Here is a 26644-nt window from a genome sequence, read left to right as displayed (position 1 = left end):
CACTGAAGCAAAAAATAACATGATTCAGCCTAAATGTTCTCTGAATCTGCTACATGTTAGTCTGGAGGCTGAAACTCAGCTCCTCTCACAGAGTTAGTGTTTCAGTCTAAATTTTTGGCTATGGATGAAAATTGTGCTCCTCTCATAGATAACAGAGGCTCCTGCCTGCCTGTCAAACAACGTTAAACTATAAAACTGCTCCAGACAGTCCGGATCTGAGTGCAGTCCAGATGTGAAGAGAGCCTGATGCCGGCGGCTGCTCGCTCAGCTAACAGGCGGAGCTAACTTTAGCTGATAACGGCCACTAACAAACTCCACAAATCCACCAACAGCGCCACCATCAACAGTCAGACACTGCTGTTTATTCGAACTACAGCTCACAACTCGCACCAGCAGCTGCTCCATTAGTTTACAGCCTAACCAAACATCCTGGTGCAGACTATTTACTGGAGTTAACAGCCAGTTGGCGCTCCAGTCTCATATTAATGGTCATAGGGCATCAAAATAACTTCGGGAGTCTGATATTTCGTTTCCTTGTTACTTTTTAACCATCCGTGACTTTGTTGCCTAATTTTAACCATCGTGATCTGCTTTTGTGTAAACATAATGACGTGCTGCATCATCCCAACATGTGCATTTGTTGACATCACGATAACGGCCTCCCGGAGCGTAAACAGCTGACGCAGAAGGAAACCTAAAACATCATGAGTAGGTGCAGAAGGTCACTGACAGAGTGGCACCATGTGACAAGCTGGGATGAAAATGTGTGGATTCACATGACCACTAGGGGCCCTTTTAGGTAGATGAAAACATTGTGTTTTAAGGATTAAAATAAGTAACTGTCACTGTCATTTTTATTGTTGGAAGAGTCTCATATAAAGTGTCATAACTGTCGGTCACCTTGTTAGCGTGCGCTCGTGCCTGTTATTCCTGAGAAAGCGTGAGTGGAGACTCGCTGGAGGCCAGATGGAAGTGCTGTCCTCAGCGTTTCTCTGCTCTTGCTGGGAACGCGGGCTCTGTGGCATTGGTTCTCACCATTAACGGGGCTTCCCTCCTGAATAGGCTCTGCCAAACTATGCAGTGTCCCGCCGAGTCCAGAGATGAGGACATGGGCTTGCAGTGAAGCCTAGCAGTTCCTACTTCCTATCAATGACAAGAAGCATCAATCTTAGCCGCCCTTAGTCCTGGACCCTGCCAAGCGCAATTCCAGCAAGGAGAAAAAAAATGCAAAAAGACTCAGGCTGCTGGAATTAAACAAAGGCTGGATTATCCTCTCAATATGTCTCTTAGCAGGACAGTCCATCTCTGAATCCCCCATGGTTCAGAACGGAAGAGACGTCATAATTTTAGTGCTGAACAGCAGTCAGTCCTCTTTTCTTTCTGCCCCTCTCTTCTCTCACTGCTGCCTCGTCTGCAGACTTTCTGTCAGTTGCTTTGAGAGGGCAAATAAAGTTTGAAATAAAGTCCAACCCGCGATTCAGTCCAAAATACATTTTTTCTGTCACACCTGCTGAAATCCAGCAATAACCCTGTTAACTGAGCGAGGTGTGGAGTATTCCTCGGGAGCGGTAGTTTTCTCTCGGAGCTCCTCGGGGATTCCCCAAACGCTTGAGGAAGTCCACCTCGGTGTCACTGATTAGGAACGCGTCGGGACGGATCGCGGTGCTCCTCTGCTCACACTGACACCTTCAGTTCTCAGCGGCGTGTTTGTTCAGGTGCAGCGGACCATCGGCCTGTCGGGGTTTTCGACTGCCTGCCTCGATACAATTCACAAGTTTATTAAACGTTGAGGGAGGAGGAGATGGAGATGTGGTTTTTGAATGATTTTCTCAAAATAGAAAGAAGTAATCCCACAGTGGGTAAAGCTGTTAGTGTGTGTGTGTGTGTGTGTGTGTGTGTGTGTGTGAGAGAGAGAGTGTATAACTATGTGAAAGCGATTTTCAGGCGCTCAGGTAGGTTAAAGGACTAGTTTGACATTTTGAGAAATATGCTCAACTATCCGTGGAGTGTCTGATGTTCGATGGGCGACTCCAACATCTGCACCGTAAAAAAATTTGAGACTGCATCAAGGAGATGGTTAGCTTAGCTTCACACAAAGACAGAAAACACAAGCGTCACCTCTAAAGCTCAGAGATGTGTACATGAGTCACACGTCTTGGATTCGGATCACAAATTTGATGACTTTAGATTTAAAAAATCAAAAAACACTTGCAACTCGACTTGGACTCGGCTCAGCTTTGAGTTGTTTGACTTGGAAGTACTTGATACCTCCATAACCCCAAAATAAAAAAGTATGTAATTTTAAAAAGTTACAAATCAATTTATTCCCTGAATTAGCTAATGTGAGTGCTGTTCATTTTCAGTAGTCTGGAACCCAATCCCTTAAAAGCAAATTGTTTACTCTTTGTATTTAATAAATAAAGACATAATTTTGCTGCTTATGTGACAGACGAGCTGTTTCTCCCTAATTTCAGTCTTTTATGTTAAGCTAAGATGACTGGCTGCTGGCTGTCATATTTACTGTACTGTAATAAAAGTAGTCCAGCAGGTGAAAATGCAAATTTCTCAAAATGTTGGACTCTCTTACAAAAATCCATCGTCATTAAGCTAAAAATAAGCTTGTGTATCCTGTAAGTGGGGACACACACATTCGTGCCATGTGTATTAATAGAAGTCTAATTGCTTCACAACTGATCCTTTAATCACAAATCCCATCACACATCAAGGCCGCTTCGTAAACTCAAACCTCATTTCATAACTTGGGGTTGTTTTTATTACAACACATACATCACTGTACACGGTCTATATGGAGCTTTGTGGTTCTGCAGTATTTGAAGGTTACTGTTCTCTGTTGTACGGCTGCGGAGGCCAGAGTGGACGGGAGGTGCCAAAAAGCACAGAGCAGAGCGGGGTGGTCCGGAAACGGCCCGGAGATCCAGTGAAACTTAACAAGCATGTTCCCTTTGGATGTTAAAATGAAGTGTAACACAGATATTAATGTAGCAAGTATCACAACACAGCAGAGGAATGTAAACTGGAGCACTGGGACATCAGGCTGGACGCTAACCAGCTGCAGCAGGATACCCCCGCCGTCATAATAGCCCCTTACTCAAATGGCCGGCTACGCTCAAGCCTCAGCTTTTCATCACGGCTGGCCGCGAGCAGCACCGAAATGACTTCTTCTGGGGACGAAAGTGTCCAGTTACTCATCAGGGGAGGTTGGTGTTTGAGATAAATCATTTGCGGTGACGTGGAGGCAGCTGTGTGTGTGTGAGGGTTCACGGGCTGTACAGTATATGAAGCTCTGTCACACATTAATGAGCAGGTGAATGAAGTGATAACCTCACTTGACATTTGGACTCGTGGACGCCTGATTAATGTGTTTTTGTGTGTGTGTGTGTGTGTGTGTGTGTGTGGTTTTCTGCAGAGGTGTCCTTCATTTGGGCCGCTCACCAGGTTCACCACAGTTCAGAGTACTACAACCTCACCACGGCCCTCAGACAGTCCCTCACACAGCAGTTCACATCATGGGTAAGATACTGTATATTGTAATGTCCCTTACAAAATGTTATTTCTCTTAAAAAATCAAAAATGAATAAAATGAATCAAAAATAAATGTATTAGGAGGAGAAAAACATGTCACTTACCACCCAGCCACATTAGAATTATTTTAAAAAATCACAAGTATATAAAATTAAGTTTCAAAAACCCAAAAAACTATAATTCTCCGGGAGCGTGTCTGCGACAGACCTTTACTAGCAATTAACAAAATAGCACAAAGCAGTTGTAGCTGTGCTTTAAAAAATATGAAAATGTAGTCATTATCCACTCTCCCTCATGCCGATAGAAAGTCAGTTTTTTATAGTCCACAAAACTCAACTGAAGCAAAATACTGACAAGAAATCAAACGATAAAAAAAGAAAACATAATAAAACTACAAAATGTCTCCATACTGCTCGTCCGAAGTAATCCAAGTGTCCTGAAGCCCCAATGTGCCAAGTTGTTTTGAAAAATGTGACTAGCGTGATGTTTTTAGCCTTGCAATAGCCTGTAGCTCCAAGTTTGAGAGCCGCTCACGGTATCTGCACGCCGATTCAGTTCAACATAAAATGACAAAATTCAAAGTTAAAACAAATTAACTGAAAAATGAGAGAGATAGAGAGGTACAACAGTAAAATAATAAGCAAAAAGTAATAATAAAGTCATTTAAAAAAAATTAAATAATAGAATGATAATAAGGCCTTGGATTTTGAAAGCTTATGTTAAATGTGCTTGTGAATAAATGGATTTTAAAAATTGCAATGGTTAAAGCGTTTCTAAGACCTTCCACAGTGGTCGAGGACCAACAAGTAGTCATGTCTCTCAGTTATGAGTTATGTTGTTAAATTATGGCAAAAATTACTGACTATATGACAAAAGACAAAACAGACAAAAACATTTTGTAGTCTGAACCTGTCATTAAAGCTCCATTGTTTTCCAGTAGTTACAAAGAGGATTAAGAGCCAAACTATGGCACTGTGTCACATATGGCTGAGTCCAGACAGGGTGGTAAAGTCAGAAAGTATTGCGAGATGCCCAACACATTGTTTTTTTGGTCTTTTTTAATAGATTTGTGGACAAGAACAAAATATTGCCGGCCTTAAGCTTTAAATGTACTCTGTGGCATTTTTGACCACTAGGAGCGATGTACAGCAACGTTTTGAAGAGCGAGTCTCTATATTGTATGATTGTATGATTGATGGTTGTTACTACGTTTGTTTTAAAAGATTTTCAGGAATGGAAAAGTTCCCGACTGTTGCATGTAAAATATCTTGATGTGCTCCTGTGTTGTATTATATGTAATTAAAGAGGACTTGGTCAGATGTGTAATATGTCAACCTTTCTTCCTCTCAGATTTTCTACCTGCCGTTGGCTCTGGTTGCACCACCCACATTTTTTGCCGTTCACATACAACTAAACCTCCTCTACCAGTTCTGGATCCACACTGAGGTAAATATTTAAACATAATGGAAGTTATAGATTCTTTAATCAGTTTACTTTTGTTGTTGAAAACTCTGAAACTGTCACGACCCGCGACAGTGATGGAGGGCACAGGAGGATGAGATTTTCAACTAGAGGCGCTCGAAGCAGCCGCAAAAAAAAGCGAAGAGAAAAAGAGTGCTCAGAGAAAGGCGTTGGGCTGAGTGCCTCAGAGGCGGCCGCATGTGGCCAAATACAATGGGGACCATTGAAAAAACATGCTGGCACTCAGAAAAAATATTTGCAAGTTTAGACAAATCAGTCCATCCATCACATGGATAATGGATTTTTTTCATTTGCTGATTCACAGAAAATAATAAGTGAGAATTTGATTTTCCTTTTCTTTTTGCAAAAAAAAAAAAAAAGAACCAATTTTAGCTTCTCAAGTTTGGGGAAAGGTGTGATTTTCTTATTTAATATCCTTTTAAATTCAGTAGGCCTGTATTTACTTTTCTAGAAAATTTAACACATTTCTTTTTAGCTCCATGTTACAGGCATCTTTTTAACACGAGTGTAAAATGAAATTATTGATAGAATAATTAAAATTCTTGTCAGTTGTAGACGTCCATTTTAACCAAGCACAGAACTTGCATGCTATGTACACATAATATTACAGTAACTGCACATAGCACATCTATCTGTGTATGCATTAAATCTTTGATTCAGTGTTGCTGTGCACAAATAAAAAGGTAATCTGACTGCAGAAAAGTCTGTAAAGTTATCTTTCTCCCCGTGCCAACACTAATCCGTCTGCTAAGTCGACCCTTTGTAGACTCGGTGTTGCAGTGGAACCTGTGTTCAATAAAAAATAATGAGATTTTATGAAATATTCCAAACAGAAGCATGACCGCTCTCCCTGCCTTTAAAGTGACTGCGAGTATCACTTTTACAGTCCCCACAATCTTGAGAGGGAATGAATGGATTTGGAACGCCTTCCATCTTTTAGTGCACTATTAGTGAAAACAGTCGTAAGAGTCACAATTTTCTGAAGGGATGTAATTTATGCCTCCTTTATGGGGTTTTTTTTCTCGATGTAATTTATTGGCGTACTATTGGCTGCGGCGCTGCAGCCTCGGAGACGCAGTGAAGTGGTGGAGAACCTTTTCATTCAAGATAAAACTCTCACGCTCGACTGCCAGACGCAGCCATTACATGGAAATAATGAATCACTGAGAAATTCTGTCCAGCCGTGAACATTTCTCCAGACTGAGAGCTCTGTCGTATTTATGCGAAACATCAAAATATCTGAGAGTTGCAGCCAAAAGAGAAACATGAACTGTGTGATATGCTCTGGATGACCTCTGAAATTAAATGAGTCACTGGTGCATCTGTTTGATATCGAAGAAGAGAAAATGATTCACGCTTCATAGTTTTATGCACCAAATGTACTTGTGAAGCATTCAGCTGTGCAGTTCTTTAGGTCAGACTAGATGTGAGTGTTTTATCTATGTGTGTGTGTTAACAGATTAAACACTATCAGCATTGTTTACATCTTTTTCCTGTCCTACTTATGCAGACAGACAACACCTTACAATGGCCCAAAACATTTCCAGGGTTTCCCACATATTGATTTACCTGTGACGTCATTATTCGCCGATACATATAGAATTTCTAGTTTTGGCTGCGTCAACAATGAAAATGAAACTTAAGAGCTTGTTAATTCATATTCAGACTTCTTACAGTCTTGAAAAACCTGGAAAAGCCATGGAACAATTTCCAGGCCTGAAAAAGTTTTAGTAAACTAAAGTATACCCTGAAAGTTTTGGAAAAGTCATGGAGTTTTGTTTCATACATCTGTATAATAACACATGCTTCTATGGTCAGTTCAGAAAATGTGTGGTCTTTAACATTTGCCTCAAAGTCATGGAAATTTATTGGTAAACTATATGAACACTGCATATAGTTTTAGTGTGTATCGTTTTTCCAGCTTACTTAAGATAAAACGGGCTGCATTCCCATGGAAACCATGCACACCACGGTGCGGTGCTCAACAGAAAGTTTGCTTTCACTCACCTCTGCAGCAGCTGCTTCTCTAATCAGTCACTCTGATCTAATCAGCTCTGATCAATCCGACTGCAAACTGATCGAAAAGAACTCCTGAATGTGATAATCAGTTATTCACCCTGTGACTCAAACTCAACAAACTGCTGCTGTTATAAAGATTAAAAAAAAAAGTTTGCTTGTGCTGCTTTCAGAGACCCGCAAAAACCTCTGAATTCAGAGAATGGAAACAGAATAAACACAAAGAGGCTTATAAAAGAAAAAAAAAATACAAATACAATCGAATACATCATCTACAAATACAGAAACAATACAATACAAGTCAAAAAACACCAAAACTGAAAACAAGTTTCAACAGAAAAATGTTACATATCCAGTCAACACAGCTGAAGTTCTCCAGGCCTTATGTTTTTTTTAGCTCTCTGAAGCATGTTTTTTTTTTTTCATTTGCAGCACATATCTGTATTTATTTTTAATTTTTATGTTTTTGGATTAAGATTATTTCTGAAGTTGCAGTACGTGTCCTGTAATAGAAATGTTTTTTTTTGGGGTTTTTTTTGGCCGCTGTAGCATTTTGCCCTTGTTGGCCTCCAGAGCTAGGATGAGGAAAAAGATGTTAACAGTGCTGATGGTGCTAAACTTGTGCAGGTGGATGCATTGCGAGTACATTTTGTGCATAAAACTATTTAATTTACTGAACACCTTCTGTGTATTATGTATTTAATATGAATGTACTGGGGTTTTTTTTTAGCTCATTGATGACCTTGGACCTCTGGAGTGGGTCTTCAACACCCCAAAACATCACAGAGTTCATCACGGTGAGATAAACTTTATTTTATAAAAGGAGAATGACAATTTGTTCTGTGCATTTTATTAAGCTTTACAAACATTATTTTGTTTTAATCATATCTGAGATGGTTTATCAACTGAAAGAGCAACAAACGTGAGATAAAGTCTGAATAATTCAGATTTTGTTATAGTTTAATTTTGTCAGCTCAGGTTATTTTTCTGCAGTTAGAGATTATGTAATGAAAACAGTATTTATTTATTTTTTTACCATATTTTCTCTGGTCATCTGATAAATATTTTCTCAACAGGGAGGAACATTTACTGCCTTGACAAGAATTACGGAGGAATTCTGATCATATGGGACCGCTTATTCGGTAAGTAATTATAATAACAATAATAATAATGATAATAATAATCTTTATTTGTATAGCACCTTTCATACATAAAATGCAGCTCAATGTGCTTTACATATGAGAGTGCTAAAAATGAAAACCTAACAATATATAGAAATATATATTGAAAATAAAAAAATAAATTAAATCATACAAAAAAATCATAATTAGAAATGTGTCTCTGTTTCTGATACTCATTCAAAATACAGACGCTCATCCTTAATTCAGTCAATTAACTGCAAAATTATTATTTGAAATGTTTTAGCAGACTGCTGATATGTAGCCACACTGAGATTTACAGCGCCAAAGTCATGTATAAATTCTTATTTATTCTTTATTATTATAGTATTTTGAATCACCTTAATATAAAGTTTTGTGTATATGTTATGAACAGTGTTCATTGTGTAACATGAATTACTCACAAACAGATATTAGCAGCCTGTGATGCTGAACAGCTCCTAAATTTTACTGTTACGCGTCTCACTCCAATTTTAAAACCATCTTCTTCAAAGCATCGAAAGATGTTATTAGTGTTTTATCGTTCGTATCTGTCCTGGAGTGTGTGACGGCGACCCTCTCATTACTTGATGTGGAAACCCAAATTTATGGTGTGACCCTTAATAACAACAACATGAAGGGAAACTCTATAAACTGAAGGTCTGCCTGTGGCCTTTACACTCGACTCAGCAGTTCAGCACCAAGCGTCAGCGAGAGGTAACTGATTAAATTTTGAGGTTTGCATTACCCAGAATCCCTTGGGTAATTTTTCTCCCTCTCTCTCTCTCTCTCTCTCTCTCTGTGGCTGCAGACAGTTTTAAGAGGTTGATCCCAGAAGCTGTGATCCCGACTTTATTAATGTTTTTCTGTAGCTGGTTTTATATTTTACTCCTCAGTTTTCTCTTTGGAGTACAAATATCACCAAAAGTTGGGCGAGTGTATTTGTCTTGTAGAGCCAGATGTTTCCCTCAGGTGTTGGTGGAGACCAAAGCAGAGATACGTTGTCAAAAGTAACAATAATTTGATACTTTTTTGATACTAAAAGATACGATAGCTTGTAATTATACATTAGATAATAATGAAAGTACAAAAGAAGAGGAAAACATACTTTATAAAGACCAGAGGGAATTTCATTTTTTCACTCTGTTGTTGGTAAATGTTACATACACAGACCTGAGATACACAAACATGACTTATACATTATATTTTTTTTATTTTAAAAAAAAAAATATATATATATACACATGCATTAAATGGAAAGGGTTGTGTGGCAGTGTCTAGAAGGCCCCCAACCCAAGTAATAATTTCTGTTAACATTATTAAAAATGTGTTGGTATTTGTTCAGTGACATTTTCTGGAGCAGCACTGTGAACTTTGTCTAATTTTTTTTTCTAATTTAAATAATTTTAAATGAAAAGATCCTATTTGTGTGCAAGACTTTTTTTTCCCCCTTTTTTTAATTTATTTTTTTTAGAGGCATTATGTTTTCAGTTTGTCCGTGTGTTTCTTTCTAGTAAGCATAGTATCTCAAAAATTTCTTGAGGGAATTTCTTTAAGTTATGCACAAAGAGCCTTAACCTAAACATTCACACACAAAACGTCCAATAGGATAAAACAATGAAGTGACGACAATCATAATGTCAACTGTAAGTCCAGCTCGACTGGTTTGTGGAGGCATACGACCACTGGGTGCTAATTCTATCTTAAGTGCGTATTAAAATATCAGATTAGATTGTAAAATGATCAACTTCTTCTCCATATTTCCCAAACACTAACATAAGTACAGAAAGGAAAGATATCTGTGGCTGTGACTGGTTGTTTTTTCGTGACATGTGATGCCTGGTTACTGCATCCCAAAAGTTGAGCTTTGTGTTTTTCATGGTGCAGATGTCATGAAAAATATGCGCTTGGGAACACTTGTGTACCACCACAGCTTCAGTCTCCCTTTTGAGTGCATCTTTTGTGTGTCTACATTGACAACAATGGAAGATGCAAAAAACTGTGTGCGCGCCATAACTGTGTTATGTTTATACCGCTGGTCTCAAGTGTCAAAAAGACAAATTATTTATTCACATCATTTAGTTTTGCAAATATAATCTGTAAGTGTCCTCTTCAGGTACTTTTGCTCCAGAGAAAGACAAAGTGGTGTTCGGCCTGGTGTTCCCCATCAACACCTTTGAAATCCTCTACGTTCAGGTTGGTCCAATCTTCCATCAGTGGTGTGCCCTCCATACGTCTCACCTCCATCCTTCTGAGTATAAACACCTTTTTTAGTAGATGAGGCGTGAGCTCATGTTTCCCTTCGCTGGCGGAGTGGCCATTCTGTAACCATAACATTATTACTCCACTCCAAACAAACTGCCCAGCTGAGGTGAAGGAGGCCAATAAAGTGAAATGCCAGGCGGTGGATGTTGTGATTATTTTTGCTGCCCTCGCTGTTGGCAGAGCACAGAGCGAGCGAACGTCCTGTCCAGTGAAAGCAGAAACTTTTCCACTCAGGATCAGTTATCGCAGCTTCGGCTTCATTAACATTGATCAGTCAAACGTGGCGTTTGATTGTATATTGATGTTTGATTCATGTGTTTCTGCTCTTTCAGTTACACTACTACGTGTATTTGTGGAAAAGGTCCAACACTTACAAGACTATCAGCGACAAACTGTCAACTTTCCTCAAAGGTCCGAGTTGGCAACCTGGTAAACCTCGGCTCGGTGACCACGAAGAAAATCCCAAGGTTAGTAAAAAAAAAAAAAAAAAGAAAAAAAACAGACAGAAATCTGTTGTTTCTATAAGTCCTGCAGCAGTGTTAATTTCATTAAGGAAAACTATGATAAAAAGTTTGTCTGAAACCTTTTTTACATGACGAAGACAAGATGACGACAAGCTAGAAATCCATCCTTGATTATATTAATTATGACAACTGTATGTTTTGTTTTTTGTTGACGAGACGGGACTGAAGTGTTTGTGTTAGACTATCGGAAGTTCAAAAAAAGACAGGAGGAGAACAGTGATAAATTATTTTATGAAACGTTTTGGAAAAATGGTTTGAACTAGGACTTAAACTATAGACAGGCTATGAGCAAAACTTAAGAGATATTTTCGAAATGTCAATAAAACACAAGTGCGAAATGACTGAGTTTCCACTGAGTGATGTTATGTGACTTCTCTGCTGGTAACATCCCAGTAACCATGTGATGGATGTTCAAAACATTAGCAGGTTTATTTGTATTGCAGCCACCGCACTAACCGTCATTATTTTGACATAGACGTGTTATGGAGCGATTATGGGGGCGGCCATGTATGAGGGATTTCTGGGAGGTGATAGTCCACGACTTCACAGAGGAATTGAGGATTTAAAACTTTCAGATGATGCGCTTAACTTTTGAAGAGTTATGCGATGCAATAACAGCTCCTGTAGCTCCTGCTGCATCATGAGGGAGCCAGTTCCTACTGACAACCACATAGCCATAGCATCAGGCGACATAGAAAAGACAAAAAAAAATGTTTCCATTGCACTTTTTGCAAACTCTGGCTTTTTCAAATAGTCTAGAGTAACACCTCATGCAAGCATATTAACTTTTTTACAAGAAATGGGATTTGTTTTCAAAATGTACATGTTTCCATTCGGTGTAATTTGTGCAATTTGAGGATTGATGGAAACGCAACTTATGGATGCATTTAAATGACTTAAATGTAACCAAAACTAACAAGCATTATATCTAAACACTACAACTAAATCTAAAAATGCTGCCATGATTAGCACTGTCATGCAGGAGGTTAATTTTCATAATAATGCACTCAGTCTTCATTACACGTCATTTTGACACATGCAACAAACAGGCCCGAAAAGACTCACAGAATTCCTGATTGAAGGACTCAAATATTCTGCAAGTTTAACAAGGAACTGCCACATCAAATAAAAGCTGCACAGCCTTTGTAGAGGGAACACAATAAGTTCATTTTCACCGTCTTTAAACGCAGTCTGCGGGATTAAAACCGCATGCAGTTCAGTGTGTGTGTGTGTGTATAGAAAGAAATACAGGCTCCAGTCGAATGCCCCGGTGGTTAGCTTTGAAATAACGCTGATGGTGTCACATATTTAGTTCCCTCATGCTTCACACTTAAAAAAAAAAAAAGTCCCCTTTGCCTTTACAATTAAATTGGCCCCTTAAACCCAGCGGGGCGATTCTAAACACGGACGGAGCTGAAATATCTTGAAAGGCTCGATGCAGACGGCTGCTGGTTGATATCTGCCGGTGAGGGAGAAAGAAGGAAAGAGAGGGAGGAGAGAGGGTTGAACGTGTTTCAGCTCTTTGAGAAAAAGCAGAGCAGCGTGCTGGAATACCTACAGGGTTGGGGATGGGATGCGGGGGGAACCCACATGTGGTGTTTTGGTTCCTCGGGATCCTGGGAAACCCCCGAATGAGAGGCAGGCGTCCAGGATTGGCCAGATTTTTTGTGCCTCATTCCCGGAGAGGACGCAGTTTCGACATGAGGCCTAATTACTTATCGTTCACAAGAAACAAAAACAGGTCAGATGACTCAGGGAATTCTTACTCGTGTATTACTGTGTGTTTGGGGGAAACCGCTACGCCCAATAAATACTGGATGACTTTGTAGAGGGAACACAACAAACTAATTTTCACCACTTTTGAAATTCAGCCCGAAGACGACTAAAGTACCAAAAAAGGCCTTTTAACTTGGAAAACAATAAACACGTCAGAAGCTGAAGAGAGAAAATTCATCAGAGAAGTTTGAAAATGATTTTTATGAGTTCAATTAAAGCATTTTCCTTTTTAAAGGTGCAAAATTTCTCACTGACTCACTTGTTTCTGTTGTTTTTGCCATTTGTCTTTTCAGTGTCTCTTAACCCTTTAACACCTGAATCACACCAGTTCTTGTGCCATTCACAAGCATTTAAGCCTCTGAAACATGAGACAGAGAATTTGTTTGATTTCTTTCACTGTCATTTTTGGGTGAACTGTCCCTTTAAAGTGGGTTTGTTGGCTGAGGCTGTCTATATACATATTATTTTAAACTAAACTCAAGCGACTTATGTTATTTAAATGCACATGACGTTAGCATCAAAAACCATGGGTGTTTCCAAATCCACTAAAACGTTAATTATGAAATGTTCCTGAGAGGTAGTTATTGTTTTTGGCACTTATGAACCAGCAGTTCACCAGGGGGGTACTTGGAAAGATTGTTAAACAACAGCTATGACTGTGCAAACTGAACAGTGCAGTGTCAATATTTCCTTTGTGCAATAATGTGAGTTAAAACATCCTTTTTGTCTTTATATTTTCATTTTTTACTGTATAATTATTTAATATATTTTGCTTTCTGTTTTTCTAATGCTTCTTGTTTTTGCACTATCCCCCTTTACTGTGGTAACACAGCAAACGTCTCGTCCGTGTGACTAATAGAGGATTATCTTATCTTATTTTATCTTATCTTAATGGCACAGAAAATACTTCCAACCAATATGAGTCAGTTATAAAACCTGAACAAAACAAGCTGCGATTGAGATGAAGTAAAAAACACTTAAAATGTGAGCAGTTAAGTTCAAATATGTGACTATATAAATGCTTTAATGGCCCCTAAAGCCATAATGAAATAATACTCAGAACACATTATATTTCATATGTATTTACACTGGTTATTAATAAAGAGTGAATAATATAACCACACCGTAAAACGTCTGAACATGTTTCTATAAACATGAGGGTAAGATTAAAGGAGTCGTTATATAAGTGCAGGCGAGCCGTCCGCTGTGAGAATCTGTCCAGAAAATTACTCCACTTACAAGAAAATTAGAGATCGGAGAATTAAACATGTTTTATTTTCCATGTGCAGGTTACCGGACAGGAAGTGCCTCATGATCCCAGCTGGTCGCTGCCTTTGCAAGTTTATGTGGTCATACATTTCCTGCTGGTGCTGGCGATTTACCACGATCTGTTTGAAAACAAGATGGTACGTATGTGTCACTTTGGGAAGACTGTAAATGTCAGCAGAGGATTTAGCAACTTCATTGCAAGTAGGGCTGCTAAATGTAGGAAAAAAACTGACATTGGGATATTTTCTTTCTCTGTAATATGAAAATAATACAGGACCTAGTCTATGATTTGACTTCATGAGTTTTTTTTCCTCTGCAGTAGTTTGTGAAATTTGAGTTGCTGGTGGATAATTGATCCAGTTAGAGCTGATCAGATCAGATTGATTGATAAGAGGAGCAGCTGCTGCAGAGGGAGTGAATTCACAACATGTTTACAATGTAAAGAATGATCAAGTTTCACTTCGATGCGTCTGGCGTTTGGCTGCTCTGTCTGTGCCCAGACTAACAGAATACTAACTGCACTCCACAAGTGTTGTACAGCGTATAATTAAAAAATTAAAAATAACAGTCCAGCTCCAAAACAGAGAGACTGAATCGTGGCGGCAGATGTTTTGATTGTGTGATGGTTTTTTTGTAGCTGCCACAAATAAATTGATAAGCTTTTCGAGACATTTTCTTGTTACTATTGTAGCTTCGGGAAAGCATGTACTTTACTGTGTCTGCAGCACTTGCCTGTTTATAGTACTTTTCAACACACAATCACAAACACAGAAGAGTCTTGTTTACCTAAATAAACATTGCCAGACACAGACACACATTACCTGACCTAAAGGGAACGGCTTGCCCTTTACCATAATCATGTAAAACGAGAATCATGTAAGTTTCATTTTTGTGTCAAGCACAGATTGTAAAATAATGGACTTAGCTGCTGTGATGTCACCCATTTATTTGTGGACAGCTGTTTTGAAGCCTCAATTTCGTTGACATCTTGGGGTTTTTTTTAGCCATATGTGACCATGAGAGTGGAAATATGTGTAACTTTGGGCCTTAATAAAATGTTAACGGGTGAGTTACTTAAAAATTCACCCTCCATACTGGTGGCATGAAAGTTGAAATTAGCTACAAAAACCAAAAAACATTTTTTGTACCAGGCTGTAAAGATGTGTATTTCCGCTGTAAAGTTGGGCATTTTAACATGGGGATCTATGCTAACTGACTGTTTTGGAGCCAGCCTCAAGTGGACATTAGAGGAACTGCAGTTTTTAGGGCTTCTCTGTAGGCTTTATTTACCAGCCTCTGAGGTTGCTTCTTGGTCAAGCAGCAAAAAAGTTGTAGCATGACCTGTTTTTAGTTCATTTAGTGTCCCACAATGTAACTATTGCACATGCAAAATGCTGATGCTTGAAACAGTACATTGTGCCACCCTAATTTGAAGATTTACAGCTGTACTCAGAAGCACACTGACAGTCCCTCTGAAAGAGGGGAGAGCATTTTACATTCCTGTATGGCAGAAGCTGTTGACTTTCTGGTCACACGCTGGCTGCTGTTATGTTTAGGCTACTGTAATCCCTCATATAAAGTATGACAAGGTGGTCCAGGGCTCTTAATTTAAGGCTGAGCACAGCGTGTTTGTTTGCCAACATTATTTCACCCAATTATGCAGTTTGTTGTGGCTGCTGCACGGTGGAGCGCAGTCCTCTACTTAGCCAGCAGGAAAAGACTAGCTCTGTCTAACATCATGACAGAATGACTGATCGGCATTCCCCTTTAGAACAACCTTTGTCTATTATTTTCCACTCGACGAGCCAAAAGACCCCCTTCCTCCTCCGTCAGAAAAAAAGAGAAGCAGGTCTCCTCAGCAGTTATCTTTGGAAGCCTTTTTTCCCCAGGCATAGTTTTGGTTAGCCAAAAAGTGCTGTCACGCCCATCCCCTTCAAACTCCCAAATAAAATGGTCTGTCTTTTTCTGATCGCTACCTCTGTGGTGCTCCTTCAGTTGTGGTCCCCCCCTCCCCCCTCCTCCCCCTCCCACACACACACACACACACACACACACCTCCCCTCCTGGGTCAAGGGCTCCCCTCCCTCTCGGCGAATGAAACACCAGCTGGTGGTCCAGCAGTGAACACAAACGCCTTAATTGTCGAGTCAACCATTTCCCAACCCAAATAGCCTTCAGGATGCAGCAATCAGGACTTGGAGGGGAAAATAACAAAGTGAGCGCTCTGGCCCGACGATAAATCATGTCACTGTTATGTATTTATACCCACATGTTCGCTAGGCGCTTATTTGGCTTGACAATTGATGATACACTGCGGGACAATTTATGGGCTTTGCGTTAATTCGAAGCCATGAAAACATAAAGTGAAAATACTCTTCAATTACATCATCAGCAGGCCGGCGTGCAAGTTTGATTATAGGTTGGTTACAACAGTAACTATTAGAGGCAGAGAGGGGAAGTGACCAAGTGGTCAAGTCTTATCTCAGAGAAACTCTGCATTAGTGTGTTTATGATGCAACAGTTGGACTTCAGTACAGAGCAACAAAAGACCAAATATTTGACATAGTACAGCAACTTAGATTGTTAAATTGTGTGCAATCATGGTGTAATGAGAGCAATTTTTATTGCCCTAATTGCACAAAATGATCATTTTTGCGTTTATACGTTTAGTGTGTCAGCATTAAGTGGTAGAAGTAACTAAGTACATTTACCCGTTAACACCCACTTACATTTAGCTTTTTAATGCAATGAGAATGCGTATGATCGACATTCACACCCTGCTCAAACGACTCTACAGTAGACACAGGTTTTTATAGCTTCCAGCCCCAATCGGCATTGATGAGAACACGACACCTGGGTAAATGCAGTAATTTCAGTTCCTTAACTGGCGAGAAAAATGATGCGCCATCACTAATCACCGTCTATCTCTTCCAAGTTACTCTGCACCGAGTTTAAAGGAGAGACTGAATTAGTAAGAGATATAAAGCAAAGAAACCACTGAAAAGTTTTCAAAGACCTCTGTTCCTGCAGCTGTCTACTGTTTGCCTGTTCTCCAGCTTGTCTGTGAAGCCACACAGATAAACTTAACACACACACACACACACACACACACACACACACACACACACGCAAGGCAGACTCATATGCTGCAGCAGTGTGTTCACTAGAGGTGGGAATGTGGTCTATCGCCTATTATTAGCGCTCATACCTGAGATTGAAAAACCCCTGTGCACCTGCAAATTTTGGTGGAAAAGGGGTATACGTAATATACCCACAATGAAAAGGAACCTTTTCCAGCCTCTCTTCAAAATATCCAAATTAGGCCTTTGATACATTGATAATTATATATTGATGCATTAAAGGGATAGTATACATTATATATTGCATTACGTAAAGGCAGTATATTGCGCATTGTGGTAATACGACTTTTACTCAAGTAAAAGATCTAAATACTTCCTGCACCACTTCTGAGTATTTATATCCCTGAGGGCACCGTAAGCAGCAAAAAATATCAGATATATGATTGGATCATGGAATAATCTGAAATAATGCCTGATTTTTTTTCTCTGCAAGTGATTCCCCATGTGTTTAAAGAGTTTATAGGTATGCATTTAAATTTTTGTAATATTTTGAGTAGTTAAGGATGTGTGTTATCTTTGTAACTTATTGTAGTAATATTTCTCTACCGGTGTGTTTCCTCAGTGGAAACTCTGTCCAACAAGCCCTCGTGAGCTTCATCATAATAACGTCCTGAATAATGAGTTAATCTGCTCCGTCTCGGGGGACGACAGAATAACACAATCAGTGCGCTGCCACCAGATGTTAACTTTCATTTCTGTCCTCGTTGTTATTGCTGCAGTTTGACACTTGATCACGTTCAAAATTAGCTCAACGAAAGAAGCACAGAACATTTCCCCTTTTATTAAAAATGTGTAAATATGACTCCACCTGACGAGTCGGAGGGATTTGTGGAGGATTATCTCTCAAGCGTGGCATATCTTGATAGTCAAAACAGACAAATTAAAGATCATGTGACCGATGACTCTGGCCTGCTGAGTCCCCGAGGGTTATTGAACACAGATAAGTTCACATAACCTTTGATACCAAAATAATTCTCTGCTCATGACACCTCTTACTGAAAATAACTGTATCTGTAGCCTCTTTACTCTAATGCAATAATCATTCAGCTTTAATTCACTTTGACAGTCTTATTCCGTTACTCTGATAGATGGATTGAGGCCAGATTCCTCATTTGATTCACTGAAAACATAATCATATCATCTCTCCTTGCTCCCATGTGACGGCTCAGATAATATAGTTCTTATGGGGTTTATGGATTACGACTCTTGGATAAACACAAAGACGTATGATTTTATTGCATCCTGTTGATGGGTTGATTTTATGTTTGCTATATATGGCCTTCTGGGTCGGTACAGTATGGGAGCAGTCGGTGAGATTTGGCCGTTAGGCTCCGGATTGAGTGTCGGAGAAATATAAACCGAAGCTGACAGCCCACGGCATCCTCAGGAGACACCGGGCCTCCAGCTGCTGCCCTCAGCCAAGGCCGTAGGTTAGAGAACACGAATTAGACCGTACATCACGTTCTGTACGAGTCTGTTCTGTGCGTCCCAAATAGCTCTTAAAAGGTCAGTGAGAATCTGCATGGGATTTCTGCTCCGTTGTTGATTGTTTTGGCTCCATTTGGGGGCTATCGGGATTCAAACTGCAGTCTCTTCCACTGTGGTCAAGTCCCCCCGTCCGGATCCATCTGTGGTGATTAGAGCGTCTGTGCAAACCAGGCATGTCAGTGTAAAGTAAGAGGCAGATTACGGATATTGTATGTGCCAGTGCACTTATTCCGAAGGTCAGACATGTTTTGGTTGGCATTGCCAAGTAAACAGCAGAGCAGCCATGCGGTTTATGACTGCTCCCCCAGAACGGTCTCCTGTGATCGTAACTCAACCAGCCATGATATTAATTTAAGGTTTAGATGCTAATGTATTTTTTCCCCAACCGCATTTCTCATGCTGTGCAAATGTACCTTCATTCCTAGACGCTGTCCCAGTTCACCATCCTGGGGATGACCGGCTACGTTCTACTCACCCTCACCTCCCTGGGCTACATCATGGATCAGAGGTACAGTGTTCATGGCTTCATTCTTTATATTTTTTATTATTTAATCTGACAGACTAAGAAGCAAGAAAAAAAGGCTGTGGTTATTTATGTCAGTGGTCCCCAGGCTGGGGACACAAGTCTCTAAGGAGTCGCAATATATATAAAAACTGTCATAACAACATAGAAAAGAACAATTTTAATGAAAAGTTTAACCCACTAGTATTTCCAGTGCTGATCACCAAGGGCAGCAATGTTTTATCAACTAGTCGACTTATACTGCAAATGCCTGATAATGATATTACAGCATAAACTCACCTAGAAGTTTTTTAGTTTTGCAGCTGTGTGCAGTTTGAATTTTTTTGTGTCTGATTGCATTCATCTATGTGGCAAAGTATAAATATCGCCTTTGTGCCAAGAACACAGCCGAACAATTGCAGAGAAGAAAAGAAAGAAAGAAACTTGTGTGAGCTCCAGGCCAAAACTGATAAAGTACAGGGAGCATCCCTCAAAACTTCAGGAAACGAATCTGAACATGACAGAGAGAAAGTGACATCATAGGGTCATAACAATTTGAACTCAATCAGCTGAGTAAATTAAAATTTCTCCCATTAGACACTCAATTATTCCTGTAACATCATAACAGCAAAATGTGTCCAGGAGGTCAGCAAAGGTGAAGGTATCCAGCTGAAACGTTATCAAGCCTCGTTATTTTGTTGTTGGTTGATGTGTCCTTGTGTGCAGGCCAACAGCGGCAGTCTTGGAGATGCTACGCTGCGTCGTCATGGTGACAGTGCAGAGGTACGGCTACATGAAGCCCCTGCTGCCTGCGTTGGCCGTCCCCACAGAGGTAAGACCACCTGTAGTGTGTTACAGTGTAGTTTAAAGTGACAGTGATGATGATGGTGGTGAGCTTCAAACATTGACAACCAGTGCAGCTCACATTTAGAAGTTACATATTACATTAGTTTGGCCTCCACCCTGCCACCCTCCATTAAAACATTGTTGAGCGTAAACCAGAGAAGCAATTTGTGTCCAAAATACAGTGTGTACAACATCGACTTCTCATTTTATAACCGTTTAAACACAAGAGACACAAAGTCAACACACGACAAGACCTCATTAGCCTGCCAGTAGCTCAGAATACATGTGGACACATTGAAAAAAAAGTCCTACATCTCAGTAACTATGAAAAGTTGACGAGATAAGTGGTGGAAACAAGGAAATATGAGGAATAATGAACGTATATGGTGATAATGAGATAGCTCTTCATCTTCGTATGACAGTATGATTTCCCTGGTGTGTGTTGCTTGTGAATGTGTGTGTTGTGTGGTCTGTTTTGTGTGTGAAATGTGTGTGAGCTGGGTGCTAAGTCCAGGCCCGCAGCCCTGTGATCTATGAGTCCAGATGCGTCGCCCAATTGACCATAAAATTGGCGTGCCTTTCTGGCTCTGGCAGCCTGACTGTAGATGGCGGCTGACCTCTCATTACTTGCCCTCCCTCCCCTTTTATTTTTTTTTCATTTCTCCCTCTTTCTGCCCGCCCTTGCCGCTCGCCATCTTAGCCAGTGCATACGAGAGAGCAACACTTCTGGAACCAATTAGTGCCGTCTGCCGCTAACTAGAGCTGGCTGATGAGATTTGCACGTGAGCGCTGAGTCGCTGCTTTTATTGTCCTCCGACTCCACATCTGTGCTGCTCAGGTGTTCAAAAGACAACTTCCCACATTTTCTCTTTTTTTTCTCACCGTAAAGTGGAATGAAAACTGAATGAATTATGATTTTTTAAAGCCGTGCACATCCAAAAAAAAAAAAAACATGTTGATTTATGCCGCACATGCTGCACGGCTGTGTCACTTTGACAGCGCTGTAAGTTTTATGCAGCCGTTTCCTTAAGCGAATCATTAGGCCTCATTTCAAGTCGCAATACATCAGTTTGAGCTGAATAAATGTCTTAACTTGCAGGTGGGGCTCATTGAAAATCCTCACAATTTACTTGAATTGGTTCCCGACATATTTGCTCAGAACTACAGCAAAGGGGGAAAAAAAACCACATCCAAACTTTAAAGGTACTTTAATGATATATGTGCCTGACGCTTGAGGTGAACGGGCAGCTCTTTGTTGCAGCGGGGGGGCGTGTTTTGAAGTCGGGCCAATCAATTAACAGTCACTCGAAACGGAGGAGGGATAAATTCACATTTAATTGTATTCAGGCTCATGCGACTGTACAGTTGGGGAAAAAAGGGGGACTACAAAAAAAAACTACAAAAACTAGGTCGGTTTGTGGTCCTTCAAACCCAGTGGTGTGATATACTGCACCCTTAAAGCTCACAGTGGTATTTATAGTGGCTCTGGAGATTTCCCTTGTAAAGCTGCAGGCTTGACCTGTAAACCAGGGCTGCCTCTCGCTCCCAGCCGCCCACTCGCCCGCCCCAAACCCCCGTCTGCGCCGCACACATGAAGAGCTCGCCGGTTCAGAGAGGACGAGGCCGGTGAGCGTGTGTGTGAATGAGCAGGGGGCGGGTTTTGTGAGGAGATAGCTGTCTGTGAGTGTGTGTGCTGTCACCCTATTTAAACATTTGTGTGTGTGTGTGTGTGTGTGTGTGTGTGTGTGTGTAACCCTACCCCCAACCTTTGCTTGTGTCATTCACACGGATACAACTGATACTGGGTCAATATTTGAGATACGCATCAGTTTTTACACATTAGATAAACATTTTTGTATAAGGATCATTTAAAGTTGGTTTACAGTTTAAAGGTCCAGTGTGTACGATTTAGGGAGATTTAGTGGCATGTAGTGGTGAGGACTACACATTGCAACTTCTCCTGGTTAGAAATCCTTCACTCCACCATCAGCCCCTCTTCACCGCTCTTAGAAAAAGGGGCTGACGGAGGCCAGCGTGAAAATGTGAAAGGAGCCAGTGTTTAGTTTGTCAATTTTGGTCAACTGTAGAAACATGACAGTGCAACATAATGATCTCCATAAATGAGGACCCGCTCCCCATGTAGACATAAACAGCTCATTTTCAAGCAATGAAAATACAAAAGTTCTTATTTTTAGGTGATTATACAATAAACAATACTTATGCTCAATTTCATTTCTGCCAATATATCCTCCTAAATCCTACACATTTCACATACAGTGCAGCTGCTCTGTCTGCTGAGACCAGAGACTGTAGCAAATATGCTAATCAACATGACATTGTTTGGCAGTCTCTAATGTTATTGGCGTCTTTGTGAAGCCAACAGCCACGAAATGTTCTGCATTTGACAAGTCATAATTTAATTTTGTACCCAGATTGCAGTTTTAGCTTCAGTCTTGTCGGCTCATTCAACCAGAACCTTGTTTTGTCTTTGATTTCTTTAGCCTTGTAGCCTGCAGACAATGTTAATATGCTCCTATTACCCATAATAAGCTTTTTTATGAGATGCTACTCAGCAGACATGATTTGGGCTGCTACTAATCCTTATTTTTATTGCCAATTATTCCAGCAATCGCCAATTCTGTTAAATGTCATAAAATAAAAAAAGAAATGCCCATTTCATTTTCATAAAAATCCTAAAATGTCTTGTTTTTGTCTGACTAACAGTCCAAAATCCAAAGATATCCAGGTAACAATTATATAAAACAGAGAAAAGTGGTGAATATTCACATTTATGAAGCTAATATCTGCAAACGCTTGGCATCTCCACAGTTAATCGTTATATATAGCTGCAGATTAAAAGCCTTTTCTCATCAGTGCAACGTGAAAATGCAGTGCAGGAATATGAACAAACTGCATGCAAATTTTTAAAAATCCTGAAAATATTTGGATTAATTTAAACTGATTGGACCCCAAATTTTACAAATTAGATCTAGTGTTAGATAGACTAGTCCTGTCTTGTGACCAAAATACAACTTTAAATAGTGCATATCAGCTGTGTTACCATGTTTGTTTTCATTGTATCCAGCTGCTGGGTGATCTCAAGCCATATTTTGTGTTTTATTTAGTTATTTGTTGTTCCCAGACAGTTTGGGATAAATAGAAACCGAATTGATAAGAAGTTCCCTCATTTTGGCAGCAAGCTAACTATGACGTGGACAGCATAATTTAAAAATCAAGATCTGTCCAAAAATATTTTTTGTCCCACAAGAATATTCGTCCCACAAAAACAGTCATTACTAGTTTCTGTGCACTTTTTTCCGACAAAAATCAGTGCTTAATCATTCATTATTGCAGCTTGAGACAAGATGCCATCGTATGAGGATCTGCAGCACAGCTGACAGACGATGAATTACTATATGCCAACTGGATTTTAACCTCTGTGTATGTGGCGATTGCAAAAATAACAGGAGCTACAGCCTCAGCATTTACTGAAAATCAGCACCTTTCTGACAACGTGTCAACAACAGTGTCACTTCAGAAACTGTTTCTATTGCAGGGCGGTTGGACCTGATTAAATCATGCTGTCTACCCGCCGTTGATGTGTGTGTCCACATCATCATGTACTTGAGTGTGTTGAGTATCAGGGAGGGCGCTGGTGCAGTTTGTAATGATGTAACACGTGGTTGTATTACTGTGTGGGCCTCTGGTTCGCCTGAAGGCACAGGGCAACATGCTGCGGAGCAGAACTTAGATGCTGTAGATCCTGGAGTAATTAAGCAGCTCTTCTCTCAAAACAGCCACAAACTGCTGGTGAAGTCACAGTAATTTAAGGAGAGCTCATAAAAATACACCTGTCTTTGGTCCGCAGAGAAAGAGAGAGAGAGAGAGACAGAGTCTCAGGCCTTCCTGTTGGCAGCAGTAGAGACCAGTTTTAGATTTTTTACTTTCTGGATCCAACAGACCAAAAATGTTTGTTCTTTTTTTTTGTAAGAAATCTCTTTTGGTTTTTTGCCACCTTTTTTAAAACTTCAAGAACGTCTTGAGGAATTTTTAAAAAAATTTGGTCCAAATGTGCACATAGACTCGGACAGGATCTGACTAGATTTTCGTGGTCAAGGGTCAAAGTTAATGTGACCTCATCTGAGTCACTCTTTTGAATGCGATGGGAGGGAGTTGTTCTCAAATTTGGCACAAATGTCCACTTGGTCTCAAGAATGAACTGATATGCATTTGTCAAAAGTCAAGATTAATGCAAACTTGTCTGTTATATTCTCATGAACGTGATATCTCAAGAACACCTCGAGGGTTTTTTTTAAAATTTGGCACAAACATCCACTTGGTCTCAGCAATTAAATGATTCTAATATGATGGTCAAAGGTTACTGTGACCTTGTGTCAGTCTCATTCTCGTGAATGTAATATCTCAGGAAGGCCTGGAGGTAATTTTTACAAATTTGGCACAAACGTTCACTGAGACTCAAGAATGAACTGATTAGAATATGTTGGTCAAAGGTCGCTGGGACACTCTCCATCACATTCTCGTGAACATGATTTCTCAACAAGGCCTTGAGGGAGTTTTCTTAAATTTGGCACAAATGTCCACTTGGACTCATCGATGACAAGAATTTGGTGGTCACAGGTCAAATGTCAAGGTAACCGTGACCTTACAAAACATATTTTTGGCCATAACTCAGGAATTCATACTCAACTTTGACAAAATTTCACACAAATGTGTAACAGCATACATTAATAGGAACAGAAGGGGAGATATTTGGTCAGAGGCTGAACTGGTGACACTAATCTTGAAATTGTGCTGATTGTTTAGGTCTTTTTGCTGCCGTGGGGATGTAAGCTATTAGTGAAACTTGACTAGTTCGTGGAGACATACAGCCGTGAGGCAGTAATTCTAGTTTCCAATTCTTTCTGTCAGTTTCCATTTTTTTGAAGTCAAGAAAAAAGGCAAAAACCACCCACACAAAACAATAAAAAGCTTCTATTCTACAATATGACTGGGATGTGTCCTTGTAATAAATGAGTTCAAGAAGTGATGCATTGGCTCATGCAAGTTTGACACTTGAGAAGCAAATCTAAATCTGCGTAATCCAGCCCAATCCAAAATATTAAAAAAAACATCTATATTGTTTTCACACCTCATTAGATTTTTCCATCATTTCATCTGTGCTGATAGTGTTTTCCAGTCTGAAAAGAGCCCTTTTCTGTCAGACTTTGAAGGGAAAGATAAATTCTCCACGGCCAAAAGAGGAGGTCAGAACAATATTATGAAGTTCATGTCAAACACAAAGGCGCAAAGTGGCTTTATCTTCAACACAACACCTGACTTGTCGGCAAAAATTGCAACTCCCTCCCCCTCTTTCCCGCTGTCCCAGCCGTGAGTGGGCAGATAAGACGCCAAAAGGTGAGAGGTCGCCGTTATCTGAGAGCGTCGTTTCCACCCGCCGAATCTCAGGTGCGAGAGGTCAGCTGCCTTTTTTTTTTTTTTTTTTTTCTTTTGAAGCGGGAATGTGTGGTAGCAAGAAGCAGCGCTGAGGTTAACAGGATTGTTTGGAGCAATGGAAACTCTGTGAGCATGACATCATTTGAGAGCTCGCAGGAGTGGAAAGGAAAGGAAATCTCCTCCCAGGGAGAAAATGGAGGGATTTGAAAGAGAAACGCTGGGTAGGACTGTTCCGATGGAGTAAACAGCGGGGTGGTCGACCGTACACAGTGTGAAATATTATCACTCAATGTGCAGGGGATCGTGCCCGTCAAAGAGTAACCGCTTGGTTTATGTTGTCAAACCACTTGCCAGGTAAAGCTATGGAAATCTAACAGCAATTGGCCCTCAGGGGGTTCTCCAGCAGTATTTAGTTTGGCTTTTGTGAGCTGACTCTCTGTGGCCAACGCTGACTTTCTTTTGAATTTGTCTTCCTATTTGTGCTTTAATTCATGGGTGAAACACAACAGTCATCCAGTTTATGATGCAGCCTTGGAGCCAACACGTGAACCTGATTGAACCTGACGATAGCTGCTTTTACTTATAGGATTATTTCCCTCCCTCCTCTTTAATGCACATAAAGCTGATTTCACAGAGCTAAAACCCCAATTTACAAAATCCAAAACATAACAAATGATAAAAGACTTTCATAAAGTTCAAATATAAACAAGTCAAAGACTTTTACTGCAGAATCTATCAGAGTGGTTCTGAATGAGGTATTAATTTAGCAATCTTTATTGCAGTGCGAGCTTTCATCACTCTCTGCTCAGTTTATGAATCTCTCTCTCCGCCACGCTCATTGGCTTACTGGCTAACAATCACACGTCTGATATCGTAGTAAATGAAATTCCTCATGGTCCTTTTTCACAATAGTTTGAGCTGCAGTATCTTGCCTGAAGTGAGCTGGAAAATGTCTCCAGCTGCCAGAAACTGTGAGCAGTGGGGGGTTTGGACTGACTTCAGATCTAAGGTTGCAAAATTGGGAATTTCTACCATGACACACAGGCCTCCACCAATAAATATTGTCTACACTGACAAAGAATTGAATAATAAGTTTTTTTTGTGATCCAATTTTTATTTAATTTTGTGCAGAGTATAATAGTAAATCATAAATACATAGCCGCATCTCATCCATATTTGCCC

The 26644-nt window shown here is 40.1% G+C and overlaps 1 protein-coding gene across 1 annotated transcript in view; it reads left to right on the top strand.

Annotated features, from left to right (window-relative positions):
• The window catches only part of agmo (alkylglycerol monooxygenase), a 58609-nt gene that overhangs the window by 18972 nt on the left and 12993 nt on the right, over nucleotides 1–26644 (top strand). The window contains exons 4-12 of the mRNA XM_042490129.1: nucleotides 3428–3531; nucleotides 4894–4989; nucleotides 7772–7838; nucleotides 8118–8183; nucleotides 10315–10394; nucleotides 10796–10930; nucleotides 14053–14169; nucleotides 19086–19168; nucleotides 19889–19994. Coding sequence (XP_042346063.1) covers nucleotides 3428–3531; nucleotides 4894–4989; nucleotides 7772–7838; nucleotides 8118–8183; nucleotides 10315–10394; nucleotides 10796–10930; nucleotides 14053–14169; nucleotides 19086–19168; nucleotides 19889–19994 — 854 coding nt within the window. The remainder of the gene's footprint in view (nucleotides 1–3427; nucleotides 3532–4893; nucleotides 4990–7771; nucleotides 7839–8117; nucleotides 8184–10314; nucleotides 10395–10795; nucleotides 10931–14052; nucleotides 14170–19085; nucleotides 19169–19888; nucleotides 19995–26644) is intronic.

This window comes from Plectropomus leopardus, chromosome 7 (assembly GCF_008729295.1).
Source record: "Plectropomus leopardus isolate mb chromosome 7, YSFRI_Pleo_2.0, whole genome shotgun sequence".
Lineage (NCBI taxonomy): Eukaryota > Metazoa > Chordata > Actinopteri > Perciformes > Serranidae > Plectropomus > Plectropomus leopardus.
This window is presented reverse-complemented; position numbering and strand designations above follow the sequence as displayed.